The sequence below is a fragment of the Carassius carassius genome, chromosome 10, assembly GCF_963082965.1.
Source record: "Carassius carassius chromosome 10, fCarCar2.1, whole genome shotgun sequence".
In the NCBI taxonomy this organism is placed as follows: domain Eukaryota; kingdom Metazoa; phylum Chordata; class Actinopteri; order Cypriniformes; family Cyprinidae; genus Carassius; species Carassius carassius.
Genome location: NC_081764.1, coordinates 24,119,493 through 24,138,552, shown reverse-complemented (window position 1 = coordinate 24,138,552; position 19,060 = coordinate 24,119,493). Strand labels below are relative to the sequence as shown.

The 19,060-nt window shown below is 37.7% G+C and overlaps 1 protein-coding gene across 1 annotated transcript in view; it reads right to left on the bottom strand.

Moving 5' to 3' along the window:
• gga1 (golgi-associated, gamma adaptin ear containing, ARF binding protein 1) overlaps positions 1 to 11,321 on the bottom strand; it is a 56,188-nt gene extending 44,867 nt beyond the window's left edge. Inside the window, exons 1-4 of the mRNA XM_059560578.1 lie at positions 11,206 to 11,321; positions 10,032 to 10,116; positions 9,637 to 9,712; positions 1,781 to 1,879 (exon numbers count right to left, since the gene is read on the bottom strand). Coding sequence (XP_059416561.1) covers positions 1,781 to 1,879; positions 9,637 to 9,712; positions 10,032 to 10,116; positions 11,206 to 11,248 — 303 coding nt within the window. The 5' untranslated portion in view covers positions 11,249 to 11,321. The remainder of the gene's footprint in view (positions 1 to 1,780; positions 1,880 to 9,636; positions 9,713 to 10,031; positions 10,117 to 11,205) is intronic.
• Positions 11,322 to 19,060: the final 7,739 nt, after the last annotated feature.

The window sequence follows — 19,060 nt, the reverse complement described above, 5'->3', positions numbered from 1 at the left end:
CTCGTATCTCTCCTTCACACAATTTTTCAGCAGCTGATGTGTGATCTCTCCTTAGGTCTTGTTGCAATGCTAAAGTGAAAGCAGTTTTTGTAGTATTTTAATGGCTTTCAGCATCTCACCAAAGATGTTACCAGTCAAAAGTGGTGTATTTATTGCATGGACAGAACAGAAATGTAAGTGTCTAAAGCATAAGCACAGTTCCACTGAATGATAAATGTGTTTTAACAATGTTGTTGAATAGAATGCACGAAGGAAACTGTTAAAATAACCACATCATTGACAACAACCTTGAAATAAGAGCGCAAGGCTTATCTGATAATGAGATGCATGAAAGTAGCGTTTGTTGCTTTAGCAAACAGACATCGGCGCATTTTCTTTCAAAATCATCATTCGCAGATAGAGAGGAAAAGTTAAATACTGTAGCATTTGGGGCTGCATGATAAATCGCATTCGATATTTAATGTGCATCCTGTCAGTAAAGCCAGTTCTGTAATCAGCTGTAAATCTCTATCACCTGCACGCTTTCACATGGAGCAGCATTAACTACACTGTCGTTCACTGACAAGCTGTGCAAAACGTGCAAAATATGACTAACGGCTCTGTGTAGTTAATGCTGATTAGATGCGCATTATCGCATCCGATTAAGAAGTTTCCGCACTGAAAGAAAAGTGATCTCGCACTCAAAGAACTAAAGACGTGCCAGGCTATATCTGGAGCTAATTTGAAAAAAAAAAGCAGAATGAAATGATGAAACGTAAAGACAAAAAAAACAATCAATAAATACAATTTATGAATGATGCAGTGCTAACTGCCATATTACAGTAAAGAAACTATAAACTACCTCATTATGTGCAGAAAATTGAAATTGTTTGTAGTATATAAAACAATCATAAAATTGCCATTAGGAAAAAATTATAGATAAATTATTGATTATTGTCCAACAGTGTATTTGATTTCTTACAACAAATTCAAAGTAATGGATAAGAAAATAATTCCTTGTAAAAATAAACTATTATAATAATACATACACTTCTGAAATGATGGCTACACCCCTGGTGTGACAAAATGTTTGCCTATGCTGATAAAAAGCTCTTTTCTTTCTTTTTTTATATTGACTTACATAAATTTTTATGTATGCCATGTCATGCCATAGCATCATAAAACTAGCATCTAAAAATGAACAAAAACGTTTTTTTTTCTCTCCCTCTAACCAATGGTTCTGTAACCATAAAGGCTGCTGTGTAATTGCACCCTGACTACGCATTTAAATAATTTAGGGGAAGCATTTAAATAATTCTGTGAATGCACTTAAAGAATGCACAATCGATTCGTAATAAATTTGTAAAAATCGTTCTTGAATCGAATAGGAAACCTATGAATCTTGAAACGAATCGAATTGCTATCTACCCAAAGATTCACATATTACAATATTAACACCATAAAGTCAACATAATTTTTCATCAACAGCAGTTCAATATGCAGTCGTTTAGGTAAATATGTGTGCTATTCATTGACAGTGAACTGCTCTGAAACCGCAAACCTTAAGAATGGGCAACAGAGCCACCTTTTTAAATTTGAATGTGCAATGCTCAAATTTATTTAAATAAATCACAGCTTACATTTAGGAATTTTATTATACAATTAAAGATATTTAAGTTTTCACATTTTTAATTTAATCCTTTTTCAGAATAACTACAAATTCCTTCAATGTTATGATATTTCCTTGGTGTGAATTCTAACACAGTGGCAATGCTGATATATACACACAGACAAAACATACCTTAGGGGAAACCACTTTGATAAGCTCATTCAGGAAACGGAACTTCCCCACCTCATTATGGAACCTTTTCCCACAGTTCTTCACACAGGTCTCTAGAACCTTAGGAAAAAAACACACAGTGCTAAAGAGTTATGATTTCCCTAATAGAGAGAATAATGAAAGTAGATCATTTCTCAATATCATTTGTATGAGTCATAAAGAACATTATTCCTAAAGCATTTCTTCTTGAAGAGATTTCATGTTTTGAATTTGACTCAATTGTAAGTTCATAACTTATGTTAAAGGAGAACGCAACTATTTTTCCATATTCCACTATGTTCTTCTGTCAACTTAGACAAGTTGATATGTACCTCTCCCGTCTCAGTGCATGCACTCAATCACTGTAGCGTGGGGTGCCACTATTCTAGCATTTAGCTTAGCACCATTCATTCTTTAGGATCGAAATAGGGATGAATTTAGAAACCACCAAACATTAGTGGAACATGGAAAAACAGTAGCGTTTTCCTTTAATAATTGAGAACTTATTGCAAAGTGTTACCAAAACATTTAATGATCTATAAGCATTTGTGAAATAATTATATAAAACCATATTACCAGTAGAGTATATATTAACTTATTTAATAATTTTGTTTGTTGTTCTAAGTAATTGAAATGAGCAGTAAACAATCAGGCTTAAAAGATTTCTTATTCTATGAGTGAGAGAGTGTATATAAAACATTTAATGATCTCTAAGTATTTTTTAATGATTTTAATGCTCTGAGCATTTCTAAAACAGTTATGTAAAAGTATACTGACGACTTGATGAAAACAATTTATGTACCGAGTTTTAAAACTTTTCACATAGGTGGCGCTACAGAGTGTCTCCTCCATATCCATTTATGAGCTTTTGCAAATATCTAACTATCATTAATACTGATGTGTGTGTCAAGTTTCATGAAATTCTATGCATTAAACGGATCTCTATGGTGCTTAAAAATGACAAAACTATTTGAATTGTGTAAATTTAGTGTCATTTAACAAAACTGATACTATGTGGCATTTAACAGTTTTTAATTATTTTTTTAACCTGAATATCAAACATTTGAAATTTAACAATAAAAAAATTATGGCAGAGTATTATAGACATGCATTTTCAAACAGCTGAGTTTTTGTTCTAAATTCTTAGACTGCAAATATACAGTTTTTAAAAATACAGCTTCAAGTTTTCAAGATGAAGAAATTATATTAAAATAAATGAAATATATTCAAAATTTCAAAACGCAGAAATTCAGGCTACACAGAAAGCAGGTCAGAGGTCATCCAAAGGGAAGAGTAGATGATCGTTGAAAATTCGAACAAAATATTTTAGAAAAAAAATATTGTTTCAAAAGTGTGCCGAATTGTTGAAGCTGATCTCTTAGAAGTGGTGAATGCCTCACTTCTTTCTGGGACATTTCCAAACTCCCTGAAAACTGCAGTTGTTAAGCCCCTCCTAAAAAAAAGAGCAATCTTGATAACACCGTTTTGAGCAATTATAGACCAATTTCTAATCTTCCTTTTATAGGCAAAATCAGAGATGGGACCAAGTCACACATGTGCAAGTCTCAAGTAAGTCTCAAGTCTTAACCTTCAAGTCTCAAGTAAGTCCCAAGTATTTTTTTCTTGGGCAAGTCAAGTCAAGTCAAGTCACAAGTTATGTCAAGTCAAGTCAAGTCCTGTAGTAAGTCAAGTCAAGTCCAAGTCAAGTCACCTTATTATTGTAATTTTACCTGCAGAATCTGATCTTAATAAAGTTAAAAGACAAGATATAAGTAACTGTCAGTAAATTAAAATAATTTGGATTTGCATAGTAAATACTCATGTTCAGTAAACATGGAATCAAACAAAATTGTAACTTCATAAAATTATTTATTTTTCACTTCTGCCAACAGTGTTTGAAATGTTTTACATTTTCAACATTGAGCCCATAAAACAAATAACAGCAAACATCCAACAGACTCCTCTCTGAACACCTCTCTCTCTCTCTCTCTCTCTGTAACACGACTGACATGACATTCAGCCAAGTATGGTGACCCATACTCAGAATTTGTGCTCTGCATTTAACCCATCCAAAGTGCACACACAGAGCAGTGAACACACACACACACACACACACACACACACACACACACACACACACACTGTGAGCACACACCCGGAAGCAGTGGCAGCCATTTATGCTGCGGCGCCCGGGGAGCAGTTGGGGGTTCGATGCCTTGCTCAAGGGCTCCTCAGTCGTGGTATTGAGGGAGAGAGCACTGTACATGCACTCCCCCCACCCACAATTCCTGCCAGCCCGAGACTCGAACTCACAACCCTTCGATTGCAAGTCTGACTCTCTAACCATTAGGCCACAACTTCCCCTCAAACACAGTTTACATACAACATTAAACTTTCTTACATTTCTCCTCTCTCTCTCTCTCTCTCTCAAGTTCAAGTTGCTTTATTGGCATGACATTTGAGTTACAGTATTGCCAAAGCATTTAGATACAGAATAAAATATAAAATAGGATTACAATAAAATACAATACAATCAAAATAGCAGCAGCAGATAATATTTCTAATATTAATAATAGTAATTATATACAATTAAGAATATAAAATAAAACAATTGAATACAATAAATTATCCCTTTCGTATGGTGTGTATGGTGTATAAATATTTAGCAGCTATTGTGACTGCCGTCTCATTCTCTCCAAGTATATAGAGTAGTTTCTCTGAGTCATTTAGAGACAAGAATGAACGATTCAAAGCTTCAAACTGTGAGAAGAATGTTTCTCTTGTAGTGCTGTATTTGGGACAGACAAGAATGAAGTGTTTCTCATCCTCTGTTTGATTCAGCTCACAGTGTTTGCACAGTCTCTCTTCTCTCGGTAGCCAGGATCTTTTATGTCTACCAATCTCTATTTCCAAATCATGATCACGGAGTCGATATTTTGAAAGGATTTGTCTTTCTTTTAATGGCTTTAGTGATAAGTAATTTGCCAGTTTTGTGGTTCTGTTTAGGGCCGAATAACACTGGAGTTTGGTTTGGAGCTCAAATTAATTTTTTCATTTTTCATCTTAATTATACTTCAGATTTTTGTCAATTAGTTTCTGAATGTTGGGGTTGTGATTGGAGTCAGACTCAGTTTGGGTTTCCTTCATCAGGTAAAGCACGAGTGTGTTTCTTTCTCTCTCTCTCTCACACACACACACACACACACACACACAATCTCTCTCTCAGAGTATATCCATAAGTCATTACCTCTATTACAAGGTATTGCACTTGCAAAATATAAGATTCGAGAGAGTCTTGTCTGCAAGCCGAGCACGATGTGGCCTATCCCACCATTTATGCGCCACCGGTATGCGCGCTCATAATGGAAGCAACGCGGTCGCGATGCACACGCGGTGCGACACGCTCGTTTTTTCCAATCGCGTCCACATCGCATCGAGCTAAAAACATCTCAACTTTTCAGAGAGCCGCAAGGGCACCGCTGGTCATGTGACAAGAACCAATCAAGCAGCTTCATCCTTTCCCGTAACAACGTTGAAAGCTCAGCCAAGATGAAGGAACAGTTGATCATAGCTGTATATGGATTGCCATTTTTAAATAAATTTAGTAGCAGAGCTACTGCAAGCGATTTTTTAGGCGCGAATTATTGACGACAAAAGCGATGACCCTCGGTACCCCTCAAGCTGAGATGTTGATGTGATGTCTGATCTAAGTGGGCGTGGTGTGCGTAAGGTAGAGAGGGCATGACTGATGATAGTGTCCTGATCCAGTCATGACAACGCGATTCTCAGCCTGCGCTCCAGCTGAGTAATCAAATTTATTTTTAAAAATAATTTATATATTTTATATTCAAACTGAAAACATGATGTGATTAACACTCAAGTCATTCAAGTCATCCTGTCTCAAGTCAAGTCAAGTCCCGAGTCTTTAACTTCCAAGTCCGAGTCAAGTCTCAAGTATTTTATTTTTTGTCAAGTCAAGTCACAAGTCCTAAAAATAGCGACTCGAGTCGACTCGAGTCCAAGTCACCAAGTCACAAGTCCCCATGTCTGGGCAAAATTATAGAGAAGGTTGTTTTTAGTCAGCTGAACAAATAATTAAACTCAAATAGATACCTGGACAATTTTCAATCTGGTTTTACGACCGCACCACAGCACAGAGACAGCACTCATTAAGATAATAAATGATATTTGCTTAAATTCTGACTCTGGCAAAATATCAGTGCTGGTATTGCTAGATCTCAGTGCTGCGTTTGACACTGTCGATCATAACATACTACTAGAGAGACTGGAAAACTGGGTCTGGCTTTCTGGGATGGTACTCAAATGGTTCAGGTCATACTTAGAAGGGAGAGGTTATTATGTGAGTCTAGGAGAGCATAAATCTAAGTGGACATCCATGACATGCGGAGTCCCACAAGGGTCAATTCTTGCACAGCTCTTGTTTAGCCTGTATATGCTCCCAATAAGTCAAATAATGAGAAAGAATCAAATTGAATTGAAAAATCAAGTCAGGAATCTTGGTGTGATTCTGGAGAAAGACCTTAGTTTCAGTAGTCATGTCAAAGCAGTAACTAAATCAGCATACTATCATCTAAAAAACATTGCAAGAATTAGATGTTTTGTTTCCAGTTAAGACTTGGAGAAACTTGTTCATGCCTTTATCACCAGCAGGGTGGACTGCTGCCAGGATTCTGACTAGAACCAGAAAATCTGACCATATCACACCAGTCCTCAGGTCCTTACACTGGCTTCCAATTACATTTAGGATTGATTTTAAAGTACTTTTACTCATCTATGAATCATTCAATGACCTAGGACCAAAATATATAGATATGTTCACTTAATATAAACCTAACAGAGCACTCAGATCACTAGGATAGAGTCAGCTAGAAATACCTAGGGGTGCGCCGATCAAGATCGGCCGATCGTTATGCGCATCTCGTCAGTAAAGCCGGTTCTCTAATCAGCAGTAAACTCCATCAGGTGCGTGATTTCACATAGAGTAGCTGTTACTACACAGAGCCATTGTTAAATGAGAAGCTGCGCAAATCCACGTTCATTTTCAGCGTTTATTTGCGCATCTTCTCAGTTAACAACGGCTCTGTGTAGTAACAGCTGCTCTATGTGAAATCACACACCTGATGGAATTTACCGCTGATTCGAGAACCGGCTTTACTGACGAGATGCACATTAACGATCAGGCCAATCGTGATCGGAGCACCCCTAGAAATACTAAGGGTTCAAACAAAACAAGGGGAGTCCGCCTTTAGTTACTATGCCGCCCGCAGCTGGAATCAGCTTCCAGAAGAGATCAGATGTGCTAAAACACTAGTCACATTTAAATCTAGACTCAAAACCCATCTGTTTAGCTGTGCATTTATTGAATGAGCAATGTCCGAACCGATTGCACTGTATTTTACGTTTTGACTATTTTATGTTAAATCATTTTCTATTTTTAACTGTTTTAAATTCATTTTAAATAAGTCCATTTTAAAATCCTTTCCAAAGTTTTAAAATTGCTTGTTTTTATTTTTGTTTTATTATTTCTTCATGACTATTTTACTTTCTTTTATGTTAAGCACTTTGAATTACCATTGTGTACGAAATGTGCTATATAAATAAACTTGCCTTGCCTAGTTACCTCAACACAGGATCTTGTGGCCGCAACATATTACCATGTTCCCACAAGTTAATATGTAGTGGCCATGACAAAACTAAATGAACCGAAAAGAGAGAGAGAGGAGTGCACACCATCTTAAGTGCCCAAAAACCTTGACGAAAAATAATAAGAATCCTTAGAAAAACAACAGGGCTCTTCACACCTTGGGGGCTTGGGGCCCTAATAATCCTTAAAAGAGGTCCCTGTGCCCCTAATGGCGTGGGCACTAATAATAATAAATGGAGCAATTCCAATACTCGCACCACTGTGTTTGGGCCCTAATAATAATACTAAGCAGAGCAATTCCAAGAGGGTCCTCACACCATTAGGTCTCAGGCCCTAAAAAGAAAATGATATTATAGAGGAATGATTTTTATCAGCCTCAGGTATCAGCCTCAGAAACTCCTTTCTTTGGATACAACAGTGACTAGTACTGTTAAAAAGAGTTGCAGTGCAGTGTATGTGACATGGCAGGAGACAGGGCTCTTTTTTGTGCGCAAGCTGAGTAACCTTTTGTAGAGATGCATATTTATGAAAATGTTTGATTCTGGACGATAAAAATGTCTCCACGATATGCTTTTGAAGAAACATCGTAGTATCGTGCTACAGCGCACATTCTATCACTTGCAGTTCTGGCACCTCAGTCATATACTGTACAACGCCACATGCATTCACATCAGTGTTAACTCAGCGGTAGAGTTACACTCTCATTATTTGCATGTGCTTTTAAATGTTTCATTCATGCACTGGTCTGACCTGTGCTTTTTCTGAAAAAAGAAAAACACAGAATGATTATTGAACCAAGCAATTTTTTTATTAACAACAAATCAAAGAGAAAAATCACTCACTGCTTTGATTGAAGAAATTTAATACAGTTGCTTTAGGAATCAGTTTATATAGTGTTTTATTTTTATATTTTTTCATTCAATTTCTTGAATGTTTCTGCTAAATACACCTATTGTACCTGAAAATAAAGAACTGTTTTATTTGTATATTATGTGTAGTTATGTGTGTATAGTAATGTCTATCTTTGTCATTCTTTTATCTTTGTTATTAAAAAATAAGAACAAAGATTTTTATCTTCACCCTCTTTGGCCTAAATATCTGCCATTCTTTTTTTTTTTTTTACCTTGACAGGCTTTGTCTTTATAATTATTAGTTTGGCTGTAATGCTCAGACAACTTGCAAAGTAGTAAAACCAACATGACAAAGAATTATGATAAAATCATGAATCGTGATATTTCTAAAAAAAAAAAAAAAAAAAAAAAAAAGTGGTATTTTTTTTTCGTATCGCCCATCCCTATATTCAACTAATCAATTCCTTCAGGTTTATCTGAAAACTACTACAACACTACAAATACATATGCGTGTTTGAGCAGGGTTGGAACAAAACACTACAGGGCTCTCTGGTCCTCCAGGAATTGAGTCTGACATCCCTGTTCTAGAGTTACTAGCAAAAATGTACTATAGCTTATTATAGTGTCAACTTGTGGCTGATTCTCCTTAAATTGAATACACTGCTTCATGCAGTTCCCTTGAATAGGCTAAATGTCATATCAGTCATTCACAAAGAAGCTATTAACTGCTGAAATCTTATTATTTTTTGTTGATTTGTATGATTATTTTTATGGCTTTGTTACCACTTGCCTTGAAGATACACATCAAATTTAATTTTCCTTGATCAAATGTATGACAGGTTTATATATGTAGCAACCCTTATAGCAGTGGTCTCAAACTCAATTCCTAGAGGGCCATAGCTCTGCACAGTTTTGCTCCAACCCTAATCAAACACACCTGATCCAGCTAAACAAGGTCTTCAGGATTACTAGAAACTTCCAAGCAGGTGTGATTTGGAGCTGGTTGGAGCTAAACTCTGCAGAGCTGTGGCCCTCCAGGAACTGAGTTTGAGACCACTTTTGTGTTCATTCTCAGAATATCCTGTTGTCTATGTGTTCAAGTTTCACTAAGTCTGGCGTTCAGCAGTTTTAAGTTAATTATTCAAAATGAGTGAAACCAGATCTTTTAAAAGGCTTATATCTTAGCCATGCTTTCAGAAATTAAAAGTTTGCAGCAAATCAGAACAAACATAATACGGTTCCAGCATATTATAGTGCTGGGACCCCTAATCAGTCTTTGACTTTATATAGTCATCCACACCCCTGAGAAATGCTGAACTTACCATGAGCGCCTGCATGGCCTCCCACTCCTGAGGGGATTGAATCTTGTGAGCAAGAAGCCTGGTGGCCAACTGTGGACTAAAGACACAATGTATTTAGCACAATAAAAAGAATAATCCATAAATCAGGAGCCCTGAACATTCACATTAACAAAAGATATATGTATATATTTATTTTACATTTCTAATTAAGACTTGACTTTCTCTTACATTTCCTGGTCATGTGAAACTTATCTAAATAAGGACAGATAACTTTACCCTTTGTGTGTTTATCCCTTTGGGACTATTATGTGAACATGCACGACCACAATGACAAAACAATCACATTCAATGAAACCTAGAAAAAGCATGATGAAAACTCAAATACAAGTTTAAAAATGACGAAAATGTGGACGCACCCTTCAGGTTCATTGCCGAGTTGGTCACAGAACAGTTGAATACTCTCCCAGTCACTTTCTCGATTTAAAGGGTTGGTCGCTTTGTCTGCATGTGACATAAAAAAGGCAAAAACATTAGAAAGACTTAACCTTAACTACAATAACCTACAAAAAGCATATCTGCAACTTTGCATTAACATCACAACATCTGTAAATCAACAGTTATAAGACATAAAAGCAAATGATAAGAAACCACGAACAGTTGTTAAATCAAACATCTGAATCTAGAAGCTGATATATATATACAAAAAACCAGACTAGTTCCACCGGGTGTAGAATGCATTGTGAAAATACCCATTTTATATTGAAATGGAGGTAGATCTGAATGTGATTAAAGATTAGGAAGTCAATCAAAAAAAATTATACAAATTTAAAAGCATGGAGAAAATAATCACAATAACCCAGTGACATAATTAAAGGAAATATATAGAAATACATTTTAATTTGATAGTGACTTTAAAAATATACATTTATTTGTGCACAACGTTTCAATTAAGAAAAATGTATGCACTTGTAATCAGTTATTTTTTATTTTAGGAGTTATTTTCAAAGACTCATTGAAAGGGTTGGAGACACATTAGAAACGCGGCTCAGAACTAAGTGATGACAAGTCGACAACATAAAACTGTAGTTCGGATATGACCCCTTTAAAGAAACAGGCGAATGAATCATATTTTCTTCACTGACATGGTTTACAGTAGTACGGAACTATGTTGTAAATTTGGACCTTACACTGTAGAAGCGTAACAAATATTTTATAATTGAATGTCTTCATTCAATATTTTATTTATGATGTGATTCTGCTTAAAGAGACTCCTCCCTTTTGACTCACGAACATATAGCTTGTACAATACATACAACTCTTCTCTACGTTACCTGTCAAGTACAGAACACACACACTCCCACAATAGTAAAAATACACGCACGAAACACACTAAAACAAAAGTGTCAAAAACTCAAATATGTCGGCGTTAGCATGCTAATAACTCAACTGCCAACAACACCATTACACTCCGCATCTGCGTTCCGCAAACCGCTTGCGCCGATGTATCATCTTAAGCGTATGCATCTCCTTGTTATTAACACTGTCAAATCAGAATGTAATAAATCTGTAGTTTAAATGTGTTTGACTTACTAATGCGGGACTCTAAACTCTGCTCGTCAGGCGGAGCCGCCATCTTCACCCGAGATAACAAGACACTTCTTCTTCTACTTTAGTTTTTTTGGAGTATAACAATCTTAATGTATAGCGCCACCTAGAGTACATTGCCGTTGTGCAGTCATGTTAGCTATTATATTCAAAATGACTTATGAACAGAAAAAAATCAAGAAAAAATAAAAGGAGGGGTGGGGAGGGGAGGGGAAGAGAGTAAAAAATATATAATTTTTCATAAATTTGAAACTATACCAGATTTTCCTAAACCACATTCCCAGGTTCCAGGGTACCATCTGGCGCTGCATCCCTAAAGTCCAGATCAGCCTACAGCATCCCAGTTTGATTTTAAATCCTCTCGCTCAACCCTGTACAATAGTTGTATTTTATTAGGAGCCTATACTCTGCTCTATCTTTATTAAACTAACATCCTAACAAATACCGCACATCCTTACTTACATTCCCCTTTTTAAGAATGGTATTAATTCCTTTCCTTTGTCATATTTTTACAGTCGTATATTACATGCTCTACTGTTTCTTTTTTTCACAATACTCACATAAACAATTCTCATGTACTCCAGTAATATATAGTGATGCATTCACTCCTGTGTTTCCAAGTCTCATCCTTTTTATAATGACTTATAATGACTCCCACCTGTTTCTACCACTTTGTTTATTGCTAACATTTTTTAATATATATTAAATAAATGCCTCCCCTTATTATTTAAATTCCAAATTTCTTGCCAATCCTTTAAAACATTTTCCATAATTACAGGTGAATCTCAGTAAATTAGAATGTCATGGAAAAGTTCATTTATTTCAGTAATTCCACTCAAATTGTGAAACTCATGTATTAAATAAATCCATTGCACACAGATTTAAGTAGTTTAAGTCTTTGGTTCTTTTAATTGTTATAATTTTGGCTCACATTTAACAAAAACTCACCACTTCACTTCATAAAACCAATAAAAAAAAACATTTTTAGTGAATTGTTGGCATTCTAGAAAGTATGTTTATTTACTGTACATGTACTCAATATTTGGTAGGGGTTCCTTTTACTTTAATTACTGCCTCAATTCGGCATGGCATGGAGGTGATCCGTTTCTGGCACTGCTGAGGTGGTATGGAAGCCCAGGTTTCTTTGACAGTGGCCTTCAGCTTACCTAAATTCTTGTTTCTCATTTTCCTCTTGACAATACCCCATAGATTCTTTATGGGGTTCAGGTCTGGTGAGTTTGCTGGCCAGTCAAGCACACCAACACCATGGTCATTTAACCAACTTTTGGTGCTTTTGGCAGTGTGGGCATGTGCCAAATCCTGCTGAAAAAAATGAAATCAGTATCTTCAAAAAGCCGGTCAGCAGAAGGAAGCATGAAGTGCTCCAAACGGGTGCAGTTTTTTAAAAAACACAATGGACCAACACCAGCAGATGACATTGCACCCCAAATCATCACAGACTGTGGAAATTTATCACTGGACTTCTCCACTCTTACTCCAGACTCCATGACCTTGGTTTACAAATGAAATACAAATACATACTTGCTCTCATCTGAAGAGGACTTTGGACCACTGGGCAACAGTACAGCTCTTCTTCTCCTTAGCCCAGGTAAGATGCCTCTGACATTGTCTGTGGTTCAGGAGTGGCTTAACAAGAGGATTACGAAGACTAAAGCCAAATTCCATTACAAATCTGTATGCCTTGACCCCAGCCTCAGTCCATTCCTTGTGGAGTTCACTAAAATTCTTGAATTGATTTAGCTTGACAATCCTCATAAGGCTGTGGTTCTCTTGGTTGGTTGTGCATCTTTTTTTTCCACACTTTTTCCTTCCACTCAACTTTCTGTTAACATGCGTGGATAGAGCACTCCGTGAACAGCCAGCTTCTTTGGGAATGAATGTTTGTGGCTTATCCTCCTTGTGAAGGGTGTCAATGATTGTCTTCTGGACAACTGTCAGATCAGCAGTACTCCCCATCGTTGTGTAGCCTAGTGAACCAAACTGAGAGACCATTTTTATCCGGCAGCCATATCACCCTGGAGCCCAAGACCGGTTTCCCACTGAAGCTAAGCAGGGCTGAGCCTGGTCAGTACCTGGATGGGAGACCTCCTGAGAAAAACTAGGTTGCTGCTGGAAGAGGTGCTAGTGAGGCCAGCAGGGGGTGCTCACCCTGTGGTCTGTGTGGGTCCTAGCGCCCCAGTGTAGTGATGGGGACACTATACTGTCAACAAGCACCGTCCTTCGGATGAGACGTTAAACTGAGGTCCTGAGTCTCTGTGGTCATTAAAAATCCCAGGATGTCTTTCGAAAAGAGTAGAGGTGTGGCCTATATATATATATATATTTTTTTTTTTTTTAATTGACGGAAATCATAATATAACATCTCTTTTCTACGCAAATGGATGAGTGAGTCGATCGCGCAGCCAACAAGCGCGTTTTCGTCTAATTTAGAGAGAGACAGATTCATCTGGTACAGCGAATTTCTCTGAGTAGCAGGCCACTGTATACGTTCACTTAAAACATAACCGACTGTGTTTACGAGAATACTTGCAGAGACAATTATTTTGAAATAATTGTGTGTGTATTTGTTCATTCAGAAGTTAGGATACCCAAAAGATGAATTAATTCTTTGTACGCGCATTGTCTGAAATGCTGCTCACAGCGCGTGCTTTGAACGAGTGCGCGCAAGCTTCGAACGTGCGCAAATTGTTTAAAAAAGTTGAATCAGCAAGATTTAGAAACAAGTGAAAACGATCAACTACGATACATTTCACCCCTCCAAGCGAGTGAACAACGCGAATTTTAAATCACTATTCACGATAGCCCGTCGGGAAGAGCATACATTTTGGAGCCCGACTGCAAAACACAATAGCCCCTGGACGTCGGGCTAGCGATTTTGCGAGCCCTGCACCTCAGATCTATCCAGTTTGTGAACCACTGGTTTCCACAATGTTTTCGTTAAACAAAATAAATGATTATTTTAAAAGATTTACTCAAGAGAATAATCTGTTCACTAATCGGATCATGAACTTATATTACCGCATATTCATGCATCTGTTAATTGCAGTGTTGGGAAGGTTACTTTGGAAATGTAATAGGTTACAGATTACAAGTTACCCTATTTAAAATGTAATAGTAGTGTTACTTTTTCAATTACTTTATTAAAGTAATGTAACTAATTACTTTTGATTACTTTTTGATTACTTTTCAAAATCTCCAATAAATGTTTATTTGCAACTGTTAATCATCTTCAAACATTTACACCATTCAGGTTTAACCTTACAGCAGTGCTCAATACTGTCAGACTTTTACAATCCTTCATCACTTGAATTAAGATGATCACATTTGAACACATGTCTGCATGTCTGCTTCATTCATTTCCACATGGGGCGGACTGGGATAAAATTTCAGACTGGGAAATCTCAAACTCATACAAACAAATTCATGGACAACACTATTTTTTGTATGGACCTGATATAAAAAAAGATTTAAATCTTTAGTTTGGGGACATGCAAAATAATTAAAAGTTCTCTCCTGAACTTCACCTTCACTTCATTTCTTTTTTCTTTTCAGTCTCTTTATTTTGCCCTGTTATCCATCTACCTCATGACTTTAACACTCAAGATTTAACAAAACTATACTTTCTAAATTGCCTACATGTCAAATTGAGTGCATCACTACAATATATAATCCTAATACTGAACATGAGTCATGTTTTTCCCTCACAAATATTAACTGCTTTTATTACGTAAAAGTACAGTAACCATGTTTTTTTTAATTATTATTATTGCAAATGGATTACCATTTGTATTTATTTTTAAATAAATAAATATGTAAATTTGTGGCATGGTTTAACAACAGTAACCTTTGTCTCTGAATTTATAGCAAATATTAAAACTTTGCATATGCTTTGATTCAAGTGTACTTTTGATATATTTGTCCAAAATGTGGCATATTCCGTCCGTGTTAGGCAATAGCAATCCCGTTTTTATGACTGGATTCTACTAACCAGACTATGTTTCTGCATCGCGGAAATTATAGGGCCGTACGTCTCAGAATAGTCAGTTCAATTTGGGAAAGAAATCAATTACATCTGTATGTGGATGTGTGTAAATATTCAAATGTAATCCCCACTGTAATCTTTAAAATTTTCAGAAGTAACTGTAATTTAATTACTCATTTTTTCTTAGTAACTGTAACTGATTACAGTTACATTTATTTTGTAATTAAATTACGTAATTAAGTTACATGTAACTAGTTACTCCCCAACACTGGTTAATTGAATGCAAAGTGTGAGTTCTAGGAGAATGTTTGTCTCGTGATGAACATGTATCGCTCACTAGGAGTCGCTAAATGAACAGCTGCAGCACGCAGGTTATCTTTTTTTTTTTTTTTTTTTTTTTTCAATGGAGGACCATTGGCCCTATTGGTTAAAATCCCCAAACAGTATACTTAAATATCAAACAAATAAATTACATCAAAACAGGGGCGTTTGCGTTTTGATGTGGTGGGCTGCTGTGGGCCAGAAAGTCCAGGGCCACTTTTTGGTCCCAGTCCGCCCCTGGTGAATTGGTTGGTTTTTGATAAATGTGAGCCAAAATCATCACAATTAAAAGAACCAAAGACTTAAACTACTTCATACTGTGTGCATTTAATTTATTTAATATACAAGTTTCACAATTTGAGTTTTTTTAATTTTTCCATGAAATTCTAATTTTTCGAGATGCACCTGAATAGTTTTGACTTCATCTACTTCTCCCTTTTTTTAAAGCATCTTTTGCCAATTCATTAGCTGTTTAATTTCCCTTTATGCCCACATATGCTGGTGTTTGTTTATGGTCTGTCCTGGTCTGTCTGAACATGGCTGTCAGTTGGTTTGTTTGCCATGTATTGTTACCCCGCCCCTCTACCTTATTATCTATGGCGTTATTTCCCTGTCAAATGTCGAGAGCGCATAATTGTAGCGCGAAAGTACATTAATATTGTGCGCGAGCGCGAATCTCTCTGCTCGCACGCGGAATATAATGTGCCCGAGCGCGAATCTCTCTCCTCGATTGCGGAATATAATTTGCGGAGCGCGAATCTCTCTGCTCGTGCGCGGGAACTGGGCGCGCGCTCTCAGATACACGTTGCTCTTGTAAGAATTTTCTCTGGGCTCGCTCAGAGAGTATGCCTGCACTTAAAAAGTGTTCAGTGCAATCGCGAATCTCTCCTCTTCGCTTAAAGTAAGCATGTATGTGCTTAGACTGTGTCCCGTGCGTTCGCACATGGCCAAGTACTCTTCTCTTCGATTTGTTTCTCTTTGCTCTTGGCATAAACGCTGTCAAAACGGCAACAACCAATCAGAAATAGGCTTCAACGACTGACCAATGAAAACGCGACATCTTACATGGAATCTTATTGGATGATATTGAACCGCACATGGAACACATGAAATAAGTACACTGAAGTTCAATCAAGACCAGCCGAGATGGATCCGCCGAATCGACGATCTCAGGTAACCAGTTTTATTTGTTTTGATGTTAAATATGTCAAATGTATCTTAGAAATATTAGATTATTTTACATATAAATTACCTATACTGTCTATCTGCACAATATATATTGTAAACATTGGTACTCCAGACTCTGAAGTTATCTGAAAGGAAATGTTACAGGGCTGGATTTCCCGAAACCTTCTTAACTTTTTAAATTATACCGTTTTTAAATTATACCTTAAGCTAAAGCTGTATCTAACGTTCATACGTGAGGAGAGGAGAGATTCGTGATTGCACTGAACACGTTTTAAGTGCAGGCATACTCTCTGAGCAAGCCCAGAGAAAATTCTTAAAAGAGCAACATGTATCTGAGAGCGCGCACCCAGTTCCTGCGCGCGAGCAGAGAGATTTGCTTCGCAAATTATATTCCGCGCTCGAGGAGAGAGATTCGCGCTCGGGCACATTATATTCTGCGTGCGATTAATGTACTACTACTATATTAATGTACTTTCGCGCTACAATAATGTGCTCTCCACATTTGACAGGGAAATAACGCCATAATTATCTTGTTAGGGTTACACCTGTTTTAGACCGTTACTCATCCTTTATATTCCCCTCGTTTTCTGTCCTGTGCCAGATCAAATCTCTGCTCTTCTGAGTTACATGGCTCTTGTTTCTGTTGTTTGATCTTGTTCCTGCTACTTTCTAGCCTAGTCTTGTTTGGTTTCCTTTGCATCTATTTTATACTTTTTTGATACTAGGGGTTTTCTTTTGATTTAGTTCAGTTCTATCTAGTTCCTTGTTTTTGAACTCCTGCCTTTTAGTTTAGCTGTTTTTTCCTCCTACGCCTTTTTGCTCCACAGCTACCCCTTCGGCTCTGGCTGTTGGACTACCTGCTGCCTGCCTCCTCCCTCCCATCCCTCGCTGTTCTTGAGCCCCTGGTGTTCATTGAGCCCCTTTCACACTGCACGTCGGACCCGGCAAATTGCCGTAACATTGCCGGGTTGCCTTCTGTGTGAAAGCAAACACGTCCCGGGATTGATTCCGGCACTGAACCCAGGTCGGGGACCTAGTAACATTTCCGGGTTCAATTCCGGGACGAACAAAAGCCAGATCTAATGCCGTGTTGAAGTGATGACGCGCGTTATCGCACAACTCTTTTACCAGGTGTTTTGAAGCAAGATCAACATTCGCGACGGAAAAATATGTGCAAACTGTAATGAAGCAGAGATCAGTTAGTTCCTCACTTTCTGCGCTAATGCCGAGATCATTCGCCAGCTTCACTGAAAGTATAACGTGCCTAACGTTATCGACTCATACATTAGACGTCACGCCCTGATGTCACGTGTCATTACGGGACCTTTATGGGTTATGTGTGAAAGCACGCACATATCCCGGGTAATCACTGGCAGTGTGAAAGTGCAAAATCTAGCCAACCGTGAACAATTGCCGGAACACTTTACCTGTGTATTTGCCGGAATCGCAATGTGAAAGGGGCTTTGGAGAGCTGGACTGTCTGGTTGCTCTTGGACTGTTACTCTCTGCCATTTGCTCAGGAACCCCTCCCTTAGATGCCTCCTGCTGAGCTGACATTCACCTTGGACTCGACTGGAATCTCTTCTGGTTATCCTCTTGGCTTAGTTCCTGTTTGTGTTTGAAACTCAAACCTTTGTTATCCCTGCAACTGATTCCTCTTCCATTACCACCCTGACAGTTCGATCTGGTCAGCATGGAATCAGCGGGTCTGACCTGATCCGGGCAGCTGTCGTCCAGCAGGGGATGTTGCTGGACTGGAGTGTTGTATGATAAACCTGACTCAATACAATAGTGCTACTACAATAGAAAAAATGGTTTTACTGTTCTAAAAACAAAGATTAGTTGCCATTATTGGAACTGAAAAGAGGTGCGTTCGACTTTTACGCAGCACTGCGCAAAACCGATTGCAATCTGACGATGCAGTGCATGCCGGTTAGAAATTTTGTCCGACTTGAGACGGCGCCGACAGCACATGACTGTCATGTGTGGCATCAAAGTACCGCGAGAGTGTTTCGAGAGCAGCCGGCTGACTCAGCCACCACAGTTTCTCCAGAATGACTACAGGAGCGATGATGGCGACACAGCTGTTTCACAATGTTTCAACACCTGCATGTTGCGTGCTATTTCGCTCAGATTTTATTTCCTTCAGGAAAGTGAATTTTCTGTGCCCTTGGAAAGCATCTTGCATTCTCAGCAACAATTATATGAGCAGTGTTCAACTCCTCTTCACGGACGCAATGTGTCAACGAAAGGTAAGGAGCCATGAAGAAGTTTATCACGGGGGGGGGGGGGGGCATTCATGAGAGGTAAGCTTAGCAGCCTCTCTAC